This window comes from Trachypithecus francoisi, unplaced genomic scaffold (assembly GCF_009764315.1).
Source record: "Trachypithecus francoisi isolate TF-2019V2 unplaced genomic scaffold, Tfra_2.0 Lachesis_group19, whole genome shotgun sequence".
NCBI classification, from domain to species: Eukaryota; Metazoa; Chordata; class Mammalia; order Primates; family Cercopithecidae; genus Trachypithecus; species Trachypithecus francoisi.
In genome coordinates, this window is record NW_022681464.1 from 44,035,867 (window position 1) to 44,060,395 (window position 24,529).

The window sequence follows — 24,529 nt, forward strand, 5'->3', positions numbered from 1 at the left end:
AAATAATAGATAAATTGTTACCCTAAGTACGATGTATTAGTTTTCTATTGCTATGTAACAAATTACCTAAAACATAGCAACTTAGTGCAATAAACATGTATTATTTCATGCAGTTTCTGAGGGCCTGGAATCTGGGAGCAGTTTAGCCAGGTGGCTGTGGCTCAGGGTATCCCACAATGTTGCAGGCAAGTTTTTGGCTGGGATTGGACAATCTGTTTCCAAGATACTTCGCAGTTATATCCTTTCCAATCATCAAGGCAGGCTTCTTAATGTAGCCACCACTCTCATTTTTCTGGGGAGAAAAATAAGAGTAAGTGATGCGGCTCAGTTACCAGGCTGGTATTGAACTCCTGATTAGCTTCCCTTCTAGTTGCTGGCTGTGCACTCAGAAATTCAGTAACCACACACATTAGCATTCTCTGTAAAGTATGAGTCAGCTAACATGACTGTAACCCTCACTCGAGACTAACTGTGTGTATGTGCTAGAGTGACAGTTGTTTTTATACATCAGAAACATTTTGTGCTTATTTCTGACATTTTGGTCCTTCTCGCTAGTAGTTGAAATTTTACTTGCCCCCATTTCATACTCTGATAACCCTAACTTTGCATTTCAAACCAAAACATTGAACTAGGGAAGTCTGTTTGTTGTTCAGTTTTTAACTTTTTTGCTGTGGACATTTCAGGTATAAAAGGAGAGGAATATAATGATCCATCCATGAGTAGTTCCTGCAGTCACTCCCTCCCAGCTACTCTTGTTTCATCTATACCCTCCTTCACTATCCACTCCCAGCTCTGTTTTAATTTCAAGCAAATCCCTTGATACTGTTTTGTTGATAATTCTAATATGTATCTCTAAAAGAGAACTCTTTACCAACATAGCTATTAGAGCAATTGTACAGTTTAAAAATTAACACTAATCTTTTTTTTTTTTTTTTTTTTTTTTTTTTTGAGACGGAGTATCGCTCTGTCACCCAGGCTGGAGTGCTGTGGCCGGATCTCAGCTCACTGCAAGCTCCGCCTCCCGGTTCATGCCATTCTCCTGCCTCAGCCTCCCGAGTAGCTGGGACTACAGGCGCCGCCACCTCGCCCGGCTAGTTTTTTTGTAGTTTTTAGTAGAGACGGGGTTTCACCGTGTTAGCCAGGATGGTCTCGATCTCCTGACCTCGCCATCCGCCCGTCTCGGCCTCCCAAAGTGCTAGGATTACAGGCTTGAGTCACCACGCCCGGCCAACACTAATTCTTTAATCACCTAATTTTGTATGTGGAAATCTTAATAAGGCACGCCTGCTTAGGCTTGTGTTGGCTGGAAATTTTGTGTCTGCACATGAAGCCCAGTTTTGTGCTATAGTCAGATGAGGAGTCTGTGGTATCTCCCAGGTTGTTTCAATGTAGCTTCATTATTCATTATTCAAAATAAAGTCTCATAACATTTGCTATATTCATGTTTAGATGGAGATTCTCTTTAATTCCAAATTATATTCTTTACTCTTCAACTCTATAACTTGCATTAGTTCAAGTAATCAAAAATTGTACTTTGGCCAGGCACAGTGGCTCATGCCTCGTAATCCCAGCACTTAGAGAGATTGAGGCAGGAGGATTGCTTGAGCTCAGGAGTTTCAGACCAGCCTGGGAATCACAGTGAGACCCTGTCTCTACAACAAATGATCTTTAAAAATTAGCTGGGCATGTTCATGTACACCTGTAGTCTCAGCTACTTGGGAGGCTGAGGCAGGAGGATCATTTGAGCCCAGGAGGTTGAGGCTGCAGTGAGCTATGAATGTGCCACTGCACTGAAGCCTGGTGATAGAGCAAGACCTTGTCTCAAAAAAAAAAAAAAAAAAAGTACTTTATTTAAAATACCTTGCTTTTAAAGAGAGTATTTAAAAGAGAAAGCTTTTGGTTAATATGGGTAGATACTTGCAAAGGTTTTTTGTTTGTTTGACTCTTTAAAATTTTTTTGGCTCTATTACAGCTTACTACAGCCTTGACCTCCTAGGCTCCAGCGATCCTCCCGTCTCAGCCTCTGGAGTAGCTGGGACTGCGGGCACGCGGCATCATGCCTGACTGATTTATTTTCTGTTTTTGGTAGAGACGGGGTCTTGCCATGTTGCCAACGCTAGTCTCAAACTTCTGAGCTCGAGCGATCTGCCGCCTCGGCCTCCCAAGTGCTGGGATTACAGGTGTGAGCCACCGTGCCTGGCCAATTAAAAAATTTTTTTTAATTACAATTACAGAAATTAGCCGGGCATGGCAGCCCATGCTTGTAATCCCAGCTACTTGGGAGGCTGAGACAGGAGAATCACTTGAACCCAGGAGGCGGAGGTTGCAGTGAGCTGAGGTCACGCCACTGTACTCTCACCTGGGCGACAGAGCAAGACTGTGTCTCAAAAAAAAATTGTAAGACTTAAACAAAATACTTCAAAATGTAAAGAGTGCTATATCAGTGTAAAAAAACTGGAAAAGCAAATGGAGCTTCACCTAACTCAAATGGTGATTCTAGTAAACAGAATAAGCTAGGATGTATTTTCAGTCACAAATTCATGGATGCTGACATTTCTGAGATTCCTGTTGTTCCTGCAGAGCCAGGAAACATCAAACTTTTTTCTGGAGTAGTGGATACAACTTTCCTGGTGGATGACAGACTGCTTGGGGTTAGAAAAGATCTGGGGCTCAAATATTGAGAATTTTCCTGTTTGTTTATTCACAAACATTTATTGAGTGTTGGAATGAAATGTGATTAGTTCCACTCTTCACCTGGTTTTGTGGACTCCCAAACTCTAGCAGATTATTTCACATTCTGAGCTTTAGTTCCCATGTGTTCCTCTTACTATGGCTGTGTGGCAAACCACCCCAAAAACCAGTGGGTGGGAACAACATTTATTTTGCTCACGAATTTGCATTCTGAGCAGGGCTCTGTGCAAGAGTTCAGCTCTGTTCCACATAGCATTAGCAGGGCGGCTTGAAGGTGGTGGGAGTGGAATTATCTGAAACAGCACTATAGACAGAGCTTTCTGCGATGATGGAAAAGATCTACATCTACCCTGTGCAATGCAGTAGAATCTAGCCGTACGTGGCTACCAAGTACTTGAAATGTGACTGGTATGACTGAAAATTTGATTTTAAATTTAATTCAATTTTAATTTCATTAACTGCATAGCTGCATATGACTAGTGGCCACTGTATTGGACATTGAAAATCTGAAGGCTCACTGATAAAGTCTAAAACCTGGGCTAGGAAGATTCTTCAGTTGTACGTCTTTTCCTGACTTCTCCTCCCCTTCTTCCCTTCTCTATCCCCATCTCCCTCCCTCTCTCCCTTTCACTCTCTATGTGTGTATATGTGTGTGTCTCTGTGGTCCTGATATATGATCTCTCCTGCGGGTCCACTTGGATTTAAGTGGAGGGAACATAGGCCCCACCTCTGTTGGAGGAGTGACAGTGTCATGTTGTAAGCTGAACATGTGGATGGGATAGAATGGTGTGGCCATCTGTGGAAAATATACTCTGCCACATTTAAACTGTAAAGTAAGTTGACTGGCTAGGTGAGCTCAAAATTTTCTTCTAGTTCTAGGCAGTTTTAAAGAAAGAAATCAACCAGTATGTGTCAAATGTTCTCTTTTTTTCATCAGAGTAATAAATTATTAAATTATTAGAAGGATACATAGTGAAAAAATGAATCCCTTGATCTAATTCTCCTTACTCATTCTATTACCCTGGGAAAAACACTTTTGATCTAACTGCTTATATTTTTACTTCTGTTAGTAATTTTAGCCATGTGCCTAAATAATATGCTTGTCCTACTCTTTCTTGATTTATCAGTTTTAGATGTTATATATCTAAAATTGCCTTTCTGCTCTAACAGATGAGGTCACAGCTCATCATGTTCTTCTTCCCACTCCTGCCCTGACACACTTGTTTCACAGTTTTGAGTTTATCTCTTGGTTATTTTTTCAATTTCTTCAATATATTTAAGGTTTTCTATTCTGTTCTATCAGCTGGAGACACTATCTCTTTATTCCTGATGTAAATGGAGAATATTAATAGTCTCCTTCTTTCCTTTTAAAGATTATTTTATTATTATTATTATTAGCAATGAGACAGACTCTAAGTGAGTTTTAAGAACAGTGCATTTCTTTAGGGAATCGAAGAGAGGGTTTGTTTGGGCTCCAGTCTTGGGAGATCATGTGCATCTACCGTGATTAACATCATAGAAAGCAAAGAAATCAGTTTTTTCCCTTGCGTTTTTGAGTACTGCCCTCAACATTTTCTACTTTTGGCATTCTGATGGGCTACTTTTGGAATTCTGATGGGCTGCATCAAAATCTGTGGGGAATGGAGTGTTACCTGTACTTTTACTTTTATATTGTCAAGGTTGATAATATCTATATTCTGAGAGGCTGCATAGTATAATGGTTAAGAGCATGAACTCTGGAACCAGGCTATTTGGATTTGGATCCAGTTCTGCCATTTACTGGTTGTATGACCTCAGGCAAGTTAGTTAATCTCTCAATGCCTCAATTTCCTCATCTGTAAAGTAGGGATAATAACCATACTGTGTGAGTATTGTGAGGATTAGGTATAAAGTATTTAGAGCAATGCCTGGCCTGTGAGTGCACTATCGGTGATTACTAACCTTATTTCTCTGTTTTGTAACTGTATTTGAACCTTGTATGCTTTATTTACAGGTATATTCTAAAGCTGACAATAAACCATGTTTCTATTATAATGATTATATAAATATTGTTGACTGTTGACTGTATAGTCACATAGGTACTATGATTATATTTCCCTTCTTGAATGATTTTGTTTTTCTTGAGTTTCTAAGTATCTTTCTTTACCTTGCGTCATCAATCATTAACACCTTATATTGTTTTAAGTATATAATGTATTTTTCCTCCCAAATGGAGCCTTCAGTCTTGATATTTCCAGACTTAAAGGATTGCAATCTAGGTCTGATGCAAGCTGTCTTATGGTGACTTTCCATCATTACTTTCCCAAGTTGGTTCCACTGTTTCTTGGATTTCATAACTTGTTGTTTTTAACAGTAACTCTCATTTTGTCCCAACATGCCCTCAAGTAACTTCCTAAGAAAGCCTGTGTGGGAAGTAAGCTTTCTGGGTCCTGCATATCTTGAAAATGTATTTATTCTCACCTTTTACCTGACTGATGGTTTGCCTGAATACGGAATTCTATGTTAAACTCTTTTCCTTCAGAACTTTGGAGACATTTCTCTATTATCTAATAGTATTCCATATTGCCAATAGGAAGTCTGATGCCTGTCCATCTCTTATTCTCTGTAGGTAACTTTGTTATATCTTCTCTCTGGAAACTTTTGGTATCATCTCATTAGCCTTGGTATTATGGAATTTAAACTGTTGAGTCTAGTGTTGGTCTTTTCATTCATTGCGTTTGGTATCTTGTGAGTCTTTTGGGGATCAGTTTTGAGCCAAAGACTAGGAAATGCCCTGTTTTGTTTTTTGTTATATATATATATCCCTTGACCTAACATACATACATATATATAATATATATGTTTTATGTAATATATATTTTATATAATATATAATTATATATAATGTCCTCCTTTCTTTCTGGAACTCTAAGATGGATTCTCTGTTAGATCTTTTTTTAAAAAAGTCTTATTGAGATATATGATTCACATATTACAAAATTTACCCATTTGGGAGTACAATTCAGTGCTTTTGGCATATCGACAGACTTATGCAACCATCACCACAATCTAATTTTAGAGCATTTTCATTACCTTGGAAGGAAACTCCATACCCTTTAGAAGTCATTGCCTATTCTCTCTCCCCGCAAACCCTAGGCAGTTTACTTTCTCTCTACATGCTTGTTCTGGATGTTTAATATGAATGGAATCATACATTGTCTTTTGTGTCTGACTTCTTTCATTGAGCATAATGTTTTCATGGTTCCTGTGTGTTGTAACATATTCAGTATTTCATTCTTTGGTCAAATAATACTCCACCGAATGGGCATACCACATTTTATTTATCCATTTATTGGTTGGTAGATATTTGAGTTATTTATATTTTTGGCTATGGTAGATAATACTGCTATGAATATTCAAGTTTTAGTGTGTGGATGTATCTGTGCTTTTTAAGAGACAAACTATGTTACACAGATTTGTTTGCTGCCTGTGCACACAGACAGTGGTGCAATCATTGCTCATTGTAACCTCGAACTCCTGGGCTCAAACGATTCTCTCATCTTGGCCTCCCAAGTAGGTAGGACTACAGGTGTGTGCCACCATACCTGGCTAATTAAAAACATAGGAAATTTGTGTGGAGACAGGATCTCATTATGTTGCCCAGGTTGGTCTTGAACTCTTGTCCTCAAGTGATCCTCCTATCGTGGCCCTACAAGGTTCTGGGGTTATAGGTGTGAGCTGCTACAGACAACCCTGGATGTATCTCTTAATTTCTCTTTCATATATACCTAGGGCTGGAATTGCTGGGCCATATGGCAACTCTGTGTTTAACATTTGAGGAACCGCTGAAGTGTTTTCTAAAGTGGCTGCACTGTTTTACATTCCCACCAGCTGTGTACGACGGTTCTAATTTCCCTATAGCCTCACCAACATTTATCTTTCCTTTTTATTGTAACACCTTTGTGGAGTGGTTATGATTTGCATTTCCCTAATAGCCAATGATGTTGAGCATCTTTTCTTTTTTTTTTTTTTTTTTTTTTTTTTTTTTTTTTTTTTTTTTGAGACGGAGTCTTGCTCTGCCGCCCAGACTGGAGTGCAGTGGCCGATCTCAGCTCACTGCAAGCTCCGCCTCCCGGTTCACGCCATTCTCCTGTCTCAGCCTCCCGAGTAGCTGGGACTACAGGCGCCCGCCTCGTCGCCCGGCTAGTTTTTTGTATTTTGTAGTAGAGACGGGGTTTCACCGTATTAGCCAGGATGGTCTCGATCTCCTGACCTCGTGATCCGCCCGTCTCGGCCTCCCAAAGTGCTGGGATTACAGGCTTGAGCCACCGCGCCCGGCCTGAGCATCTTTTCATGTGTGTGAATGTGTGTATCTTAGTGTGTGTGTGTGTGTGTATGTATGTATTTTTTTTTTTGAGACAGGATCTTGCTCTGTCACCCAGACTGGAGTGCAGTGGTGCAATCATGGCTCACTGCAACCTCAACCTCCTGGACTCAAGCAATCCTCCCACCTCAGCCTCCCAAGTAGCTGGAACTATAGGCATGCACCACCATGTCTGGTTAGCTTATTGTGTTCTTTGGGGAAATACCTATTGAAAACCAGTGCTCTTTTTTGTGTGTGTTTGTTTTAGACAAGAATCTCGCTCTGTTGCCCAGGCTGGAGTGCAGTTGCTCTATCATAGCTCACTGCAGCCTTGAACTCCTGGGCTAACACGATCCTCCTGCCTCAGCCTCCTGAGTAGCTGGGACTACAGGTATGTGCCATCACGCTTGGCTAATTTTTAAAATTTTTAAATTCTTTATAGGGATGGGGGGGTCTCACTATATTGCCCAGGCTGGTCTTGAACTCTTGGTCTCAGGTGATCGTCCTGCCTTGGCCTCTCAAAGCACTGGAATTACAGGTGTGAGCCACCACGCCTAACCCAGAACCTATGCTCATTTTAAAATTGGCTTGTCTTTTTATTGTTGAGTTGTAAGAATTCTTTATATATTCTGGGTTCAAGTCCCTTGTCAGATACATGATTTGCAAGTATTTTCTCTCATTCTGTGGACTGTCTTTTCAACTATTATGTATCATTTGTATCACAAAAGTTTTACATTTTAATGACATCCAATGTTTCTGGTTTTTTCTTTTGTTACTTGTGCTTTTGGTGTTGTATCTAAGAAACCATTACCTAAGCCAAAGTCATAAATATTTACTTGTCTGTTTTCCTCTAAGAATTTTGTAGTTTTAGGCCAGGTGTGGTGGCATGTACCTGTAATCCCAGCACTTTGGGAGGTGGAGGTGGGAAGATCGCTTTAGCCCAGGAGTTCGAGCCTGCAGTGAAGTAGGGATCCAACTTTATTATTTTGTGTGTGGATATCTACTTGTCCCAGCACCATTTCTACCCCACTGAATTATAGTGCCACCCTTGTTCAAAACCATTTGGCCATAAATGGTTTATTTATGAACTGTCGGTTCTGTTCTATTGGTTTCTATCTCTATTTTTATGTTCGTACCGCATTGTCTTGATTACATAGTTTTGTAGTATGTTTTGAAATTAGGAAGTCTAAGTTCTCCAACTTTGTTCTTTTTCAAGATTGCTTAGGCTGTTCTGGGTCCCTTACATTTTCATGTGAATTTTAGAATCTACTTGTCAATTTCTACAATAAAGCCAGCTGGGATTTTAAAAATATATATAATAGACTTTATTTTTTGGAAAAGTTTTAGGTTTACGGAAACATTGAGCAGAGAGTATAAAGGGTTCCCATATACCCATTCCCCCTACATATCCACAGTTTCTTCTATTATTAACATCTTGCATCAGTGTGTTATACTTGTTACTGTTGATGAACCAATATTGATATGCTATTATTAACTAAAATCTGTACTTTGCATTAGCATTAACTCTGTATTTTACCTTTTTATGGGTTTTGACAAGTGCATAATGTCTTGTGTCTGCCATTACAGTATCATTCAGAATAGTTTCATTGCTCTAAAAATCCCCATAAGCCAACCTACCTCCTGCCAGTCCCCTGGCAACCATGGATCTTTTCTACTGTCTCTATAGTTTTGCCTTTTCCACAGTGACGTATAGTTGGAATCATACAGAATGTAGCCTTTTAAAGGGGGCTTCTTCCACTTAGCAGTATACATTTAAGTTTCCTTTATGTCTTTTCATGGCTTGATAATGCATTTCTTTTTATCACTTATTGTTGCCTAATAATATCCCATTGTATGAATGTACTCACTGATTAATATTTCACTCACTGATTAGTATGGATGCACCAGAGTTTGTTCATTCACTTATTGAAAGACATCTTGATTGCTTCTAAGATTTAGTGTCTATGAATAAAGCTTAGCCAGGCATGGTGGCTCAGGCCTGTAATCCCACTGCTTTAGGAGGCCAAGGCAGGAGGGGCCCTTGAGGCTGGGAATTCAAGATCATAGTGAGATCCCCATCTCTACCAAAAAAAAAAAAAAAAAAAGTCTGGAGTGGTGGCGTGCACCTGTAGTCCTAGCTACCTGGGAGGCCATGGTAGGAGGATGGCTTGAGCCCATGAGTTCAAGACTACAGTAGGTTATAATCACACTGCTGCACTCCAGCCTGGATAACCAAGTGAGACCCTGTCCCTATAAAATAACATAAAGCTGCTATAACCATCCATGTGCAGGTTTTGTGTGGGCATAAGTTTTCACTTCATTTGGCTAAATACTAAGGAGTGCAATTGCTGCTTTGTAGGGTAGGACTATGTTTAGTTTTGTAAGAAATTGCCACTGTCTTTCAAAGTGGCTGTATCATTTTGCATTCCTACCAGCAGTGAATGAGAGTTGCTATTGCTCCACATCCTCACCAGCATTTGGTGTTTTCAGTGTTTTGGATTTTCACCCTCTAAATAGGTATATAGTGGTATCACATTATTTTAATTTGCAATTCTCTAATGACATATGATGGGGAGCATCTTATACTTATTTGCCATTTGTATACCTTTTTTGGTGAGGTGTCTGTTAAGAATCTCTGGCCCATTTTTTAATCGGGTTGTTTACTTTTTTTGTTATTGAGGTCTCTGTATGTATGTTTTGTATAGCAGTCCTTTATCAGAAAAGTCTTTTGCAGATATTTTCTCCTGGTCTATGACTTGTCATCTGATTCTTTGGAGAGTATGTTTTGCAGAGCAGAAGTTTAAAATTTCTATAAAGTCCAGCTTATCATTTATTTCTTTCATGAATTGTGGCTTTGGTATTGCCAGCTAAGATTTAATAAGGATTGCATTGAATCTGTAGATCAATTTGGGGAGTACCGTGTTGCCATCTTAGCAGTATTATGTCTTTGTTTCATGAACATGTGTGCCTTTCCTTTTATTTGAATTTTCTTTCATTCAACCATATTGTAGTTTTCTGTGTATGTATTACATTTCTTTTGTTAAATTTGTTCGTAAGTATTTTATTCTTTTTGATGCTGTTGTTAGTGGAATTGTTCTCTTGGTTTCATTTTTGGATTGTTCATTGCTTGTGTATAGTGTATTAGCTCTTTTCTATCCCATCATACCTTCTTACTCTATATTCTGGGAAATTTCCTGACTTTACCTTTGGACTCTTTCTATTGAATTGTTTAATTTTAGCAATAACTTTTACATTTCAATAGCTCTTATTTATTTCTTGTTAATTTTTCCTATTAACATTATTTACTTGTTTTGGATGCATTATTTTCTTCAGTGTCTTGGAGGATACTTATTGGAAGTTTTTTTTTGCTGGTGGAGGAGGTCTCTTTTGAGATCTTTTTTTCTTTTATGTCTTTTTTATGTGTCAGGATTTCTTCAAATGTGTAGCATTCTTTGGTTGTCCATATATAGTTAAGAATGAGGCAATAGAACCTGGTTGGGAGATCCATGTGTTTAGATAGGACTTACAGACTGGACTTAGAGCAGAGAACACTTGGAGATAAGGAAGGCCTTGATGTTGGAATGTGCTCTCTGCTCTGAGGCTAATCATCTTTCTGAAGAGAGTTGTTGGTTATTTGTTTATTTTGATTGGCTGATTTTCTTGTGATTGGAGGTGAGTAGATGGTCAGTAGATGCCTAGTTCTTGTCTTTTTGGTCTATTGTGTGAGTAGCCTAACTGATCTGATAGAAACCTGAACTTGGACATCCTCTTTTTATCCCTGTTCTCTTTAGTTGAAGAATGGTTTGGCTCTTGGTATTTCATGTGCCAGTGATTGTTAACTGTAAAGGAAGATCCCCCGGATTATATTCAGGAGATCCCCAGGATTGTATTCAAAATGGCCTGTGCATCGTTTTCTGGGGAGAAGGTCCACAGCTGTCAAGAGGTTCTCCCAGCAGTTGGTGAACCCGAAAAGGTTAAACATTGTTGGCGCTTTGCTTTCCATTCCAACATACTGAGTTATAAAATTCCACTTTCGTATTAGCAAAGTACAAGGCACGTTGACACTTTAGATAATGAGAGCTGCTTTTCTCCTTAAACTTGCAGAAGATGTACAGAAATGAATACAATAAGGTGGAAGATAAGTACTTAAGAAAGACAAAGATGCAATGCTATAAAAGTTTATAAAAAGATATCACTTCCCTTGTAGACGGAATTTAGATTTCTTTTTGTTAAATTGGTTTCGTTTGAACAACATTTGTAATGTTGAACTGATGTACTATGAGGATGAATTAGAGCATTTGTGTATATTGCATCCTCTGCACTTATAACGAAGTATGAAAATTTTTCCCTGGAAGCTGTTATGTAAATATTTTTTACCAGCATGGTTGCAAAGCAGTACAGTCATTCCTGCCACTCCTACAAGTTGCTGTGCCTAAGGGTGGTCCCTATATAAATATTTATTTTGTGCTTCTAACAGGAAAGAAATCTAACTTTAAACATCAAGAAAGTAAAACTGTCATCTTGGTGTACTTCCTTGCTCATATAATGAGGGGTTTAGCTATCCTGTTTCAAGAAAAAATAAATGTGGTAATATGGGATTTTCCTTTAAGAAGATCTTTACTACTTTCCCCTGCTGCTTTTGTGAAAATAATTTTTAAAATTTGGATCAATATTATGCTATATCCTAGAAATCTCAAGTCCCATTTTGTATCAAGAGTGGAAAAACCCTATATTAACTTGTGAGTACTTTGGCTAATATTTATGATAGTTTTTAGGATGATATAAACATTGTATTTCATGAGAATATTCAACATTGGGTTAAGAGATAATTAATGTATCATTTTAGTACTTTGTTGTCTGAACATTTATTTAGCGCTTTTATGTGCTAAATTGACAATCTGCTTTTTTATTCTAAAAATTGATTTAGTTATTAAATAAATCATAAGTTTTCTGAAATGAGTTGGAATTTTAAAATAGTTTACTTCTCGTTAATAATTCTAGCTTTTAAAAGTATATTTTGTCTTAAGTTAAAAATATCAATAGTTCAGGTAAGTTTAGGGCTTCCTTAATTCAGTAAACTAAAGAATTAACTTTCTCTTCTTTTTTTCTTAATCAATGCAAATTAGATTCTACTTTAGTCTCTTGCTATAGTTATCTTGATTTGTTACTGTACTAGTAATATTTTGGTTTGCAATGTAAAATATTTTCTTTTTTCTCTCGTGAACATTATTTTCCTAAATTGTTTCTTTCCTCTTCATCCCATTTTCCTGCTCTTAAAAGTTGTGGTGCTATGGGTGGACGCGGTGGCTCATGCCTGTAATCCCAGTACTTTGAGAGGCCGAGGTGGGCGAGTCACAAGGTCGGGAGTTCGAGAACAGCCTGACCAACATGGTGAAACCCCATCTCTACTAAAAATACAAAAATTAGCCGAGTATGGTGGCACACACCTGTAATCCCAGCTACTCAGGAGGCTGAGGCAGGAGAATCGCTTGAACCCAGGAGGTGGAGGTTGCAGTGAGCTGAGATCGCACTATTGCACTCCAGCCTGAGCAACAGAGTGAGACTCCATCTCAAAAAAAAAAAAAAAAAAGTTGTGACGCTAACCTGTTTTTGTCCTGTTTTGCTTCAGTTAACACCACGTGAAAATCTCTGAAATTAATGTTCAAAGGTAATGAATTAGGCCTGATAAAATTTAAAGGAAGAAGAAATCATTATTCCCCTCCAAATGTTTAATACAGTTATAGTAGCTGCTGATACATAAATGGAGATTAAAATTTATTTTCACTTGTTGTTTCACCTGTTGCGTTGTTAAAACAAAATGAGGATTTCATTGGGACACACGGACATTTTCACACATACATAAGTTGGAAAAATTGTAAAATAACCCCCCCATTTACACATTACTCAGCCTCAACAGTGATCAACATGTGGTCAGTCTCATCTGTACCTACTCCCAACTCACTCCCGCTGGATTCTTTTAAAGAAATTCATTGGGGCACTTGTACAGTAAGTAGGATTAGCATCTAAATTTTTGTTACTAGGTTTATGTGAGAAAGAGGCACTAGGCACTATTTGATATATTTTGGTAATTCATATATATATTTGAACTTGTATGCTGACTTATTTAGCCAAAAATAAGTACTCTTTTCAGTACTGATTCATTTAAGTGTATGTTATTTTCAGGACAAAATTTTACCAATCAGTTAGAATTTATAAAGAACAACATGCTAATGAGGTTGGGTTGATATTTCTGTCCTGGGTTTGAAGATTCATATGATGCCCTCCTTAAAGAGTATTAATATGGCAAACAGATTTGTTAGAACCCAGTCTAATTATAATTGTTTATTCTTTTGAATACAGGCAAATTGAAGATATTTTGTTTTATTTATTTATTTTTAAATACTCATTTGACCTAAGTAAAAGTAGTGTCAGCATAGGTATAATATAATGCTTCATTGATTACTTATGCTTACACAATATGCAAGTAAATACTTCATTAGATTTATTCCTACATTTCTGTTTTTTAGCTCAAGATATTGTAAATACTTAGTTTCCTTAATTTAAGAACCTCAGTTTGTGTTTTTGAATATCTTTTGTAATTGTTCAAACATTAATTAAACTGGATCTTAAGAAGTCATAATATCCAAATAAATTAAATGTTTATTTGCTATTATAAAAATATATTTTCTACCCCCAAATTCAGAAAATACAGAGAAGTAGAAAAAAAGAATAAAACATTCTTAGTCCTATTATTCAAACACATACTACTCTTACTATTTTGATATAGCTCCTTGTGGTTTTTATTCTCTGTTTAGATGATTTTTAGCAATTTTATGGTATATACAACTGTTGTATTTTACATTTTCACTAGCATTATTTTATGTTTCTTTGAAAAACATTGTGTTTGGTTAGAAAATTTCAGTTTTAGGTTAAAAGTAAATTAAAACAATATATTTTCAGAGTTAGAACTGTCTTCTGCATTGCTTTAATACCAACTTAATGCTTTATATTTTTCAATTTAGGTTTATTTCTTCAAAATTTATGGAGAAACCCCAATGTACCATGCTGGGTTTTTTTGTTGTTGTTTTGTTTTTTTTTGTTTTTTGAGACGGAGTCTCGCTTTGTCACCCAGGCTGGAGTACAGTGGCTCCATCTCAGCTCACTGCAACCTCTGCCTCCTGAGTTCAAGAGATTCTCCTGCCTCAGCCTCCTGAGTAGCTGGTATTACAGGCACACACCACCACCCCTGGCTAATTTTGTATTTTTTTAGTAGAGATGGGGTTTTGCTATGTTGGCCAGGTTGGTCTCAAACTCCTGAGCTCAAGCAGTCCACCCACCTTGGCCTCCCAGAATGCTGGGATTACAAGCATGAGCCACTGCTCCTGGCCTATTCATTCTTTTTAGATGTACAGTTTTATGATTTTTGGCAAACATATAGTCATGTAACTACTACCACAATCAAGATAGAGAATATTTTTCATCACCCTAAAACATTCCCTTGTGCCCCTTTGTAGCTGGACCTAGCTTTTTCCCTAGCCTCAGCCCCTGGCAACCACTGATTTGATTTTTTTTTCCCTATAGTTTTGCCTTTTCCAGAATGTTATATAAAAGGAGTCATACAGTATATAGCCTTTTGTTCTGTCTAGCTTCTTTCATTCAGTATAAGGCTTTGAGATTCATCCATATTATTGTGTGTTGGGTAGTTCTTTCCTTTTTATTGATGAGTAGGACTGCGTTGTGTGGATGTACTGCAGTTTGTTTATCCATTCACTGGTTGTTGGACCTTGCATGGTTTCCAGTTTTCAGTAATTATGAATGATGTTGATATTTTCCCATATGGGTCTTTTTATGGACCTATGTTTTAATATTTCTTGAGTAAATACCTAGGAATGGGATTGCTGGGTCACCAGAGCATTTTGATATTCGTTATCTCATTGGGATGCCAAAGTTTGTAAGGGAAAATCCAGGAACACCATTCCTTTTTTATGACTGGGAAACCGAGACTCAGGGTTACAAACAGCTTATGGGCTTAAAACTAGATCTTGTAAGTCCAAGTCATTTGCTATCTTTACTAGAATATAATGTTGTTTTCAATGACGTTTCCTTGTTTTATTATAGCAACAGGGTTAACACATCTCTCAGATCTGCAACAAGACGGGAAATATTTATCAGTAACTAAGAGTCAATATAAATAAGATTCTTCCTCAAGTTGTTAGTTTCCATTTCTGGCCTAGAAATTTGGGATTTCATATAATAAATGTTAACTCTTAAAGTCTAATCTTAGTCTTGGATAAATATCCTCCCCCTCAATTTATTTTGCATGAAGAATTAATATTTCACCAGAACATCAGTTGTATAGTCATGGCACTGCGTAACAACGTTTTGGTCAGTGGCAGACAACATATATGATGGTGGTCACATAAGATTATTATACTGTATTTTTATTGTACCTTTTCTATATTTAGACATGCAAATATTTACCATTGTGTTATAATTGCTTACGGTATTCAGGACAGTAACATGCTGTACAGGTTTGCAGCCTAGGAGTGATAGGCCACACCGTATAGCCTAGCATTACAGCAGGCTCTACCGTGTAGGTTTGTGTAGGTATACACTGATATTCATATAACAACCGAATAGCCTAAAGACGCATTTTTCAGAACATATCCCTATCCTCAAGAGATAAAGCATGACTGTATATGGAATAAGATTCTTCTCTAAAGATGATTGAATCTGTCTTCTGGCATTTAAACATTTGAAATTCTCTGTCATATTGAAGGTTTTCCTCAATATAAATGTAGTAAAATACCTTTTGAACGGTTAGATTTTTTCCCTCAAACTTTTCATCCTGCCAGACTTTGATTTCATATAAGCTTTTAAAACAGTTTGCCAAATTCTCTCTAAATACTCATGCTGGTCAATAAAGAGTAACTCAAATGTATAAGTTTCAGTTTTCCATTTAGTGCAAAGTTTTAATTTTTTTCCATCATAAAATTATTGAACAATGTGTCTACCAAAGTTTAAGAACACCTAGCATAGTTATTTACACGTAGAACATGTCTTATTCCATATTACCTCGCCTCTAACATGCAAGAGCAATGGTGGTAGAAAAAGCCTTGAGTCAGAAGACCTTGTTTCAAAGCCGCAGTTGTGTGAACTCACAGAAATCATGAAACCACTCATTCTCAGTCTTCTCTTCTGCACATGAGGAACAACCATGCTTTCTCTGTGACTTGCAGACTAGGGAAGCAGAAGATATAGTCATTAACCAGCTGAAACGACAACAAAAAATATTAAGTATTGCATTCCAAGTCATTGGTTTTGCAACTCTTAGCCAATGATTCCAATTTTACCCTTACAAACAATGATTAAACTTGGGCAATGGCATTTCTAGTTGTGTTCAGGTACTGAGAGTGAAAGATATAATAATGCCTTTGATTAAACAACCTAAAGAATTATCTAAGTTTAATTATAGGCTTATTCTTTCTAAGAGAGTAATAACTATAATTATTAAAATGTTAACTTAATGAAAAATAACTTTTATGTTTCTCATTTTAGTGTTTAAAAAACAGGAATACCTAACCATAACTGGGGTCAAATTCTAGCCACTAATTGAATGAAGTTGTATAAATTTCATGACTTCATTTAAAAAATAAGCATAATAATGACCTGCATCTTTATGAGATTCAAGACAATGCATATAAAATACTTAGCACAGTGCCTGTAAGGGTTAAATAGAACCCATTAAGGACTTTGGGGGAGGTGGTGGCAGTAAATAATTGGAAGCATTGAGTCAGTCTTTATTTTTGACTTCAGGGAACTTGGTGTTTAGTTTTGATCACTTGTTCCATTCAACTGAGCAGAACCCAAATTTAGTCATAGTGAGGTTAGTAAAATATATAAATAACCCAGTCCAAAGAGAAAATTCTAAATTTCAGCTCTACCATATTTTCTGTTTAAGGAGTAGAGACTTGAAATAATAGTAAAATAGAATGATAAAGTTTATGAAGGTGATAAAAAATGAGAAAGTGGACAAGATGTGGAAAGGATTAAGTATTTAATCACTGTTTCTGAATTTTGGCACATTGATGTACTGTTTTGCACTGATTAAATTATGTTGACAGATTTTTATGGTAGAGAAATGCTATTTTTTTAGATCAAGGTAGTATATAATCACCATTTTGTTAAACATGCATAGGAATTTACCAAAGGGGGAGGAATTTAGGGTTCTTTCTTTTTACTCTAGTAGATATTTTCCAAAGTCTTATATAATTAAATAAATACTTTAAAAATTTTGGTAAACCTTTCTTTTTATCTTGACTTTAGCCTTTCTGGTTATAGAAGACGTATATTCTTATAACTGAAACAGCTAGGGGTAAAGTTTTCTTTTCTTTTCTTTTTTTTTGAGAGGGAGTCTTGCTTTGTTGCCCAGGCTGGAGTGCAGTGGCGTGATCTCGGCTAACTGCAAGCTCCGCCTGTCGGTTCCCGCCATTCTCCTGCCTCAGCCTCCTGAGTAGCTGGGACTACAGGCACCTGCCACCACGCCCGGCTAATTTTTTGTGTTTTTTAGTAGAGACAGGGTTTCATCGTATTAGCCAGGATGGTCTTGATCTCCTGACCTTGTGATCCGCCCGCCTCGGCCTTCCAAAGTGCTGGAATTACAGGCATGAGCCACCATGCCCGGCCTAAAGTTTTCTTTTTAAGTATCCTTAAGAACAGATTCTGCTTAATTTAAATGGGGCAGTTTTTGTGTTTTTCTGTAATCCTTGTTTCATCACAGAGAGTTGTTCTGAGTTGTTTTTTCTTTTGTATTTTCAATACTTGAGTTCAGAGCACTTTACAAATGTTTATTATATTTAGAAGCATTCATCCTAACCGCAGCTTGCTTGCTGTTAAAAATATTATACATTTCTAAATATGTTCACAACCAAATATTATTCAATAATGTGATTTTTAAGGGCATGTAGAATGAATAGAAAAGAATGAATTATTTGATGAACTTCATAAAGCTGCTATTTATAATTATTTGCATGTGGAAATTCATTGTTTCAATTTGTTTCTTGACTTAAAATCAGTAGTCATAGAGTAGACATATTTTTGCTCTCTTGATTTGCAGTAAGATTTTAAATGCCATCTGTTAAATTTGCCTATCTGTTATATTTCTCCTGAAAACTAAGAGGTGTGTTTTTGAAAATGGAAAAGGCACAAATGCTGTTTTCAGGCACAAACTCTGTTTTCTTTCTTTCTTTTTTTTTTTTTTTTGAGACGGAGTCTGGCTCTGTCTCCCAGGTTGGAGTGCAGTGGCACAATCTCAGCTCACTGCAAGCTCTGCCTCCGGGGTTCACGCCATTCTCTTGCCTCAGCCTCCCAAGTAGCTGGGACTACAGGCACCTGCCACCACGCCTGGCTAATTTTTTTGTATTTTTTTTTTTAGTTGAGACGGGGTTTCACCATGTTAGCCAGGATGGTCTTGATCTCCTGACCTTGTGATCCGCCCTCCTCAGCCTCCCAAAGTGTTGGGATTATAGGTGTGAGCCACTGCCCCTGGCCACAAACTCTGTTTTCAAAAGGTCGGTTTGAGGAGCTTATTTTTCTTATTTGCCAATCTCCTGAAAAGAATGCTGACGTGAGTTATGAAGAATAGAGAGTATTTGTTGTATGTGAAGGCTCATTTACCCACATTATGAACATTTCTTAATTTATGGTGATTAAATTTCTGCTTTATTAAGACAAAGGTTTTTTAGTCTTTTCTGTAGTAAAGTAGAAAGAAAGGAAAATATTAGCCAATATTAGCCAGGATATTGTTGTTTGGTGTCCAACAAGTTTTAATAGTAGTTTTTACCATTAAAGTCTTAAACTCAATTTTTGTCTCTTTAATAGTACAGTAATGAAAGCTTATCTCTGTCATTTCCCTCTTGTTTCTCCCTACCATAGCTTTTCACATTGTATTCTATCACTAAATTATAAAGCAGTAAGCATTTGACTACAGCATATTACTCTCTTATACCAGTATGTAAAAGTGCAGGACAGGCATCTATTAAGAGGGTGTGAAATACATTTAATCTAAAGAACTAGATAATCTGGGCAAGTTCAAGCAACTTTTAAATAGGCTGTTAGTTTTAACTTTTGTTAAAACTATATTTGTTAATGTTTTTAACAACGTTTTGTTAAAACAACATTTGTTCACAGTAATCTCAGTCTCACCCACCTTTTCATTCTAGTTTAAAACACTTCACAAATACCTGACAGTAAAAGGCAGAATGAATACCTCACAGACTCAGATTTCTCTAATGGAAGCCGTTACATTGACATTCATTTTTAAAAATTATTTGACATAATATACAGTAATTCATTTAGCAAGCTACCATTTGGAAGCTGCAGAAAAAGGAGAGACTTTGAATAAATTTGTTACTTTTCTAGTTTGTTTCTCCTGAGTTAGTTTAGTCAATAATGTAAATACAGGTTGAGCATTCCAAATCCAAAAATCTGAACTCCAGAATGCTCCCAAATCGGAAACTTTCCGAGCATCGACATGACATCAAAGGAAATGCTCATTGAAAGACTTTAGATTTTTGGATATGGGATGCTCAGCTGGTATAATGCAAATATTACAAAATCCAAATAAACTCAAAATCCAAAACACTTTTGGTAGTAAGCAGTAAGCATTGACTACAGCATATACTCTCTTATACCAGTATGTAAAAGTGCAGGACAGGCATCTATTAAGAGGTGTGAAATACATTTAATCTAAAGAACTAGATAATCTGGGCAAGTTCAAGCAACTTTTAAATAGGCTGTTAGTTTTAACTTTTGTTAAAACTATATTTGTTAATGTTTTACCAGTATGTAAAAGTGCAGGACAGGCATCTATAAGAGGGTGTGAAATACATTTCAGATAAGGAATACTCAACCTGTATAAGCAACTAAGATAGTAAAAGGATATTTTATACACATAATGTAAATTAAAATTTTTTAAAAAGCTTTGTTTCTTGTGACTAAGTACTAACCTTTATAAATCTAAAAAAAAAAAAAAAAAGATTGTTAGTATTCTTATCTGATGCTGTTTCTAAAAAGTATGTACTCAGAAAATGTTCTTTTACTCCAAAGACAAAGTATAGCTTTAGCAATTCTGTTTTTCTACATTGCCAGCTAAGTTGGAGCTTGTCTGAATCAGGCATTACCAGTTTTGTGATGAAGCAGCTATACTTCTCATTAAGTCCCTGCCCTTTCAGTCCCTCTCTTTCTTATAGGCCCAGCAAAGTTACCTAATGTCTATGTCACATGAATGCAGCCTGAGTGTACAAAATTCTGCAGTACTAAAATATTACAGTGTGCATATATTAGGTCACACATATACGCTCATATCAAACTAATGAATTAGTTAGAAAATGGCACAAGTGTTGATTCTTGAAAGGGCTGTATAGTTAGCGAGGGGACTTTTGGAGACAACAACAACAAAACCCAAGGAATTAAAATCAGTGCTGCAAAAAATGTCACATTAGAATAACGGGCTGACTCCAATAGTGTAGAAATATTTAATCGGGATAAATATTATGACCTGTGTTTACATTTTAAAAGCACAGTATTGAGGTACAGAAATGAGAAATAATAGTTACATTGCACTAGTTAATTTTTTAAAACATGCATATCAATAGCATTCCATTAGGTCTCAGATTTTTAAAATCTTAACTGAAATGATTTGTTGGAATGGTTTGAAAGTAGCACAGTTGCTGACAGCATATTGCTACCCCAAACAAACACATTTTAGGCTCCTTTAATTTTAAAAACTAGTGTTCACAATCAAGGAGGTAAGCGGGATTCTCTCCTTCTTGGCTAGTTACATTATGCCATAAGGAAGAGGAGGGGAGCGGGGGAGGGGGAGGGGGATGGTGATGATTTAGGATTACCACACTTTCACCTAATGACAAAGCTAATGGCAGGGTTAACATCATGTCATGGGGAACAAGTGAAGAAACCATGGAAGTATTTGATCTAAAATGAGGACATGGGGGAATAAAAATAGAAATCATTTTGTTTTAAACAGGGCTTTTTTGGTTGGAGAAAGCTAAAGCCTACTCCAGTTGGTAAGAATATCTCAATGAAGAATATCTCCAACTAATAACAGTATCTCTAAGAACAGGAAGTGCAGTTGGCACTAGAAGCAAGAACTAGAGCGTTATTAGGAATCCGAATGGCTTCTTCTCTCCCTTCTTTTCTCCTTGTGACCACGAATGTCATAGTGCTTATCTTTGGGAAATAGGAATGAGGGGCCACAGGATAATTTCTTACCTCTTATTTTGAAATGGCCTCCCCAGCCCCAGCTTTGTATTATCCCCTAGTTCAAGTTCCAACAGAGATTGACAAGTATCTGTGTCTTACTTCCAAAATCTTGGAAGACAATCCGATTGACCAGCTACAGTCTGTTTTTTACCTCTGTTCCAATTATTTGTAGCCAGGGAGAAAAAAGGTCATATAGTTCAAAACAGAGCTGCAGACAGACAGGGTGGGAATCAAAGGCAGGTGGCAGCCAAGCAGGGCAGACATTCTAAACTGTCCAGGGCGGGTGCCATGAAAAATTAGAATGGCTTTGTTGAAGATAAATTATATTTGGAGGAGGGGGTCTTAAGGACCTGGCTTCCGGGAATCAGGCTTCAGTTCAACAAAACAAAACACTTAAAACTTTATAAGATTGGGACCGGCTATTTTGGATTATTAAGTTCCTTGTCAGCTGTGGGCTGCAATGGCCATATGTGGATGGAACATTATAGAAGCGATTCAGGTGTTAGATGGAAGGATGGTTTTGTTGACCTGTGAAATTCCTTCTAAGCCTGAGAGTAAAATCAGTTTTGTCATAAGTTATTTCTACCAAAATAATAAAATATTAATGTTTTTCTTATAAATATATATGGTATCTTAAACCAGGGAAAGCAAGTAATCAGTGGTGACTACAGAATTTCCATTTCAGTTGGGTTTATTTAGGAGTGGCAGTCTGATGGCAAGGGGAGGGCAGGGGCAAGCACGAAAGGAATTGCTTTAGAACTTCATGTACAGAGCAAGCTATCTTAGCTCTTGTGGAGTGACAAACCACCCTAAAGTTTAGTGGGTTAAAACAATAGCCATTTATTTAGCTCTTGTTTCTGTGGGTTGACAGTTTGAGCCTGGATCAGCTAGGTGGTTTTCTGGCCTTATTCCTGTGTCTGTCGGCAGCTGCTGGTGTATTGGAAGCTGGCTGATCTAGGATGGCCCAGGTGGACTGACTTGTCCACATGGCTATGTCCTGGCTTCACATGGCAGCTGGGCAAAGTCCTAAGAGAAACAGTGAATGCACTCAAGGCTTCTTGAGGCCTGAACTCAGAAGTGACATACTGTCATATCCACCAAACTCTTTTTGACCAGAGTGAATCTCAGGATCACCGAAATTCAAGAGGTCTAGAAATTGACCCTGTCCCTTGATCAGAGGAACTGCGAAGCTGCGTTGCAAAGAGGGGAGACCTAGAGAGGGAAATAATTGCCACCTTCTTTGTAAATAATCTACCATACCGAGCGCACCGTTTTCTGTATCATGGAACAATAAAAATAGAATTTCCAAATTTCTTTTACTCACATTTTACATATTGAGAAACCCTACAAGTTGGCTATTTGTTTAAATTGGGGCAATGAGTATAATAGCTGAGAAGCAGGTTTTGTTCTTGTACTGAATTATTCGTTAGGGTGGTGTGGGTAGTCAAGTAATGGGTTATAAAATAAAATATTTTCCTTATTTCAAAATAAGGTTCAAGCATTCAAAGTACGTTCACTGAATGTGTCCAAAAAAATCTGTGTAACATTGTAGATATTTATGTTCTGATGAATAGTTAATAATGTTGAATAAAAAATTATGTCAAGAATACATTACTGTAAATGCAAATATGGCAGGGTTTTTTGCTTAAAAAGTAACAGTTTTCTATATAGTTATTTGGAATTTGAAGTTTAACATCTGTCTTGTTTCTAGGAGCTCTGCCAGTGCCGGCCGGGCGAAGGCAATTGCTCCTGCTGTAAGGAGTGCATGCTGTGTCTTGGGGCCCTTTGGGACGAGTGCTGTGACTGTGTCGGTAAGTTGATACAAGGGAGACTTCTTAATATTTCTTATCACAGAATCCTTGACTTCAAGAGACTTTAAGGAATATAAATGTAGTTTATATGTATAAACAAGTATGTATGAGGGATATAGTAAACATACAGAACATTGTATTTTTACATTCAATTGTGTTCAATAGTATTTACCTATACATGTATTTTAAAGTGCTTATCCTTGGGAAGTAGGAGTGGGGGGCCAAGGCAGAATTTTTAACTTTTTATTTTGAAAGTTTTTCTACTGTTGAATTTTTTATAAGCAGCAGCATTTTGTTTTGTTTTTAATAAGAAGTAGGTTTTATAAGAAGAAACATTCCCAAGATGTGTTAAGTAAAAAAAGCCAGGTTCAAAATTATGTTTATAGAATGCTATCATTTGTGTGTTAGAAAGAAAACTTACATGTGTCGGAAGAAACACCTGTCAGCCCTTCTCTAACCAGTTAACTCATTTTCAATGTTTAAAACCCCAGTTCAAGTATCCCCTTTCCTTGGAAACCTTCCTTATTTGACTGAGATAGAGAATCCTCTGTGCTTCTGAGAGATCATTTATTGCATGCTCCTATCATTGTAGTTTTGCATGTTTTCTTCAACAGTATAAACTCCTTAAGAACAGGAATATAGTCATATTGATCTTTTTTACATTATCCTTTATCAAAATAGGCTATATGCATATAGTTTTTAAGGCACATAGTACTGAAACAATCCCATCTCACTTCTTTCCAAGCGTTTGATCCTATGACCAGAGACTACCACTTACAACTTTTCAGCGTTGCACTTCTTCCATAATTCTGAATAATAACTCTATACTACTCTCTTGATTCTTTGATGTTAGAAACTATCAGTTGACTTCCTCTTATGGTAGACACGCATTTAGTTCTGTTATCTCTTAATCTTCCTAATGTGATTTTATCACTCCTTCTAGTGAAATCAGTATTTACCTTAATAATCACTCTAATGAATTAGTAATATATACTCATTTGATGCATAATAAGGTAAGCACTAATTAATTAAATGAGTTATCCCATTATCTGTCTTCCTGTATTTTGGGTGTACTTCTTGAGAGATTTCCTAACCTTTTCACCCTTGTATTAATTTTTTAAATTTTTACTTCCTTTTTTAATTTCCAAGAGCCTTTCTCTGATTGTCCTTTTTGAAGGAACATACTGTTCTTGTTTTTTATGTAATATATTTTTCTTATCTTTCTGGAATTCTTAATTACACAGTTTTGTGGTTGCTGTTGAGTTTTTTCCTTCTACGCCTTGCATGGTTTCCATTTTCTCAGGTGTCTGGTGACCCTTGGCTGTCTATTGCTTTGTACAATTTAGGTACTCCAAAGCGAACTGGGAGTACCTAATCCATGGACAGGGCATGGAATCTAGTTTGC

At 36.9% G+C, this 24,529-nt stretch overlaps 1 protein-coding gene across 1 annotated transcript in view; it reads left to right on the plus strand.

The window, feature by feature from the left end:
* Positions 1 to 24,529, plus strand: part of TWSG1 (twisted gastrulation BMP signaling modulator 1) — a 68,729-nt gene that overhangs the window by 2,974 nt on the left and 41,226 nt on the right. Inside the window, exon 3 of the mRNA XM_033178344.1 lies at positions 23,025 to 23,124. Within this exon, the coding sequence (XP_033034235.1) occupies positions 23,025 to 23,124 (100 nt within the window). The remainder of the gene's footprint in view (positions 1 to 23,024; positions 23,125 to 24,529) is intronic.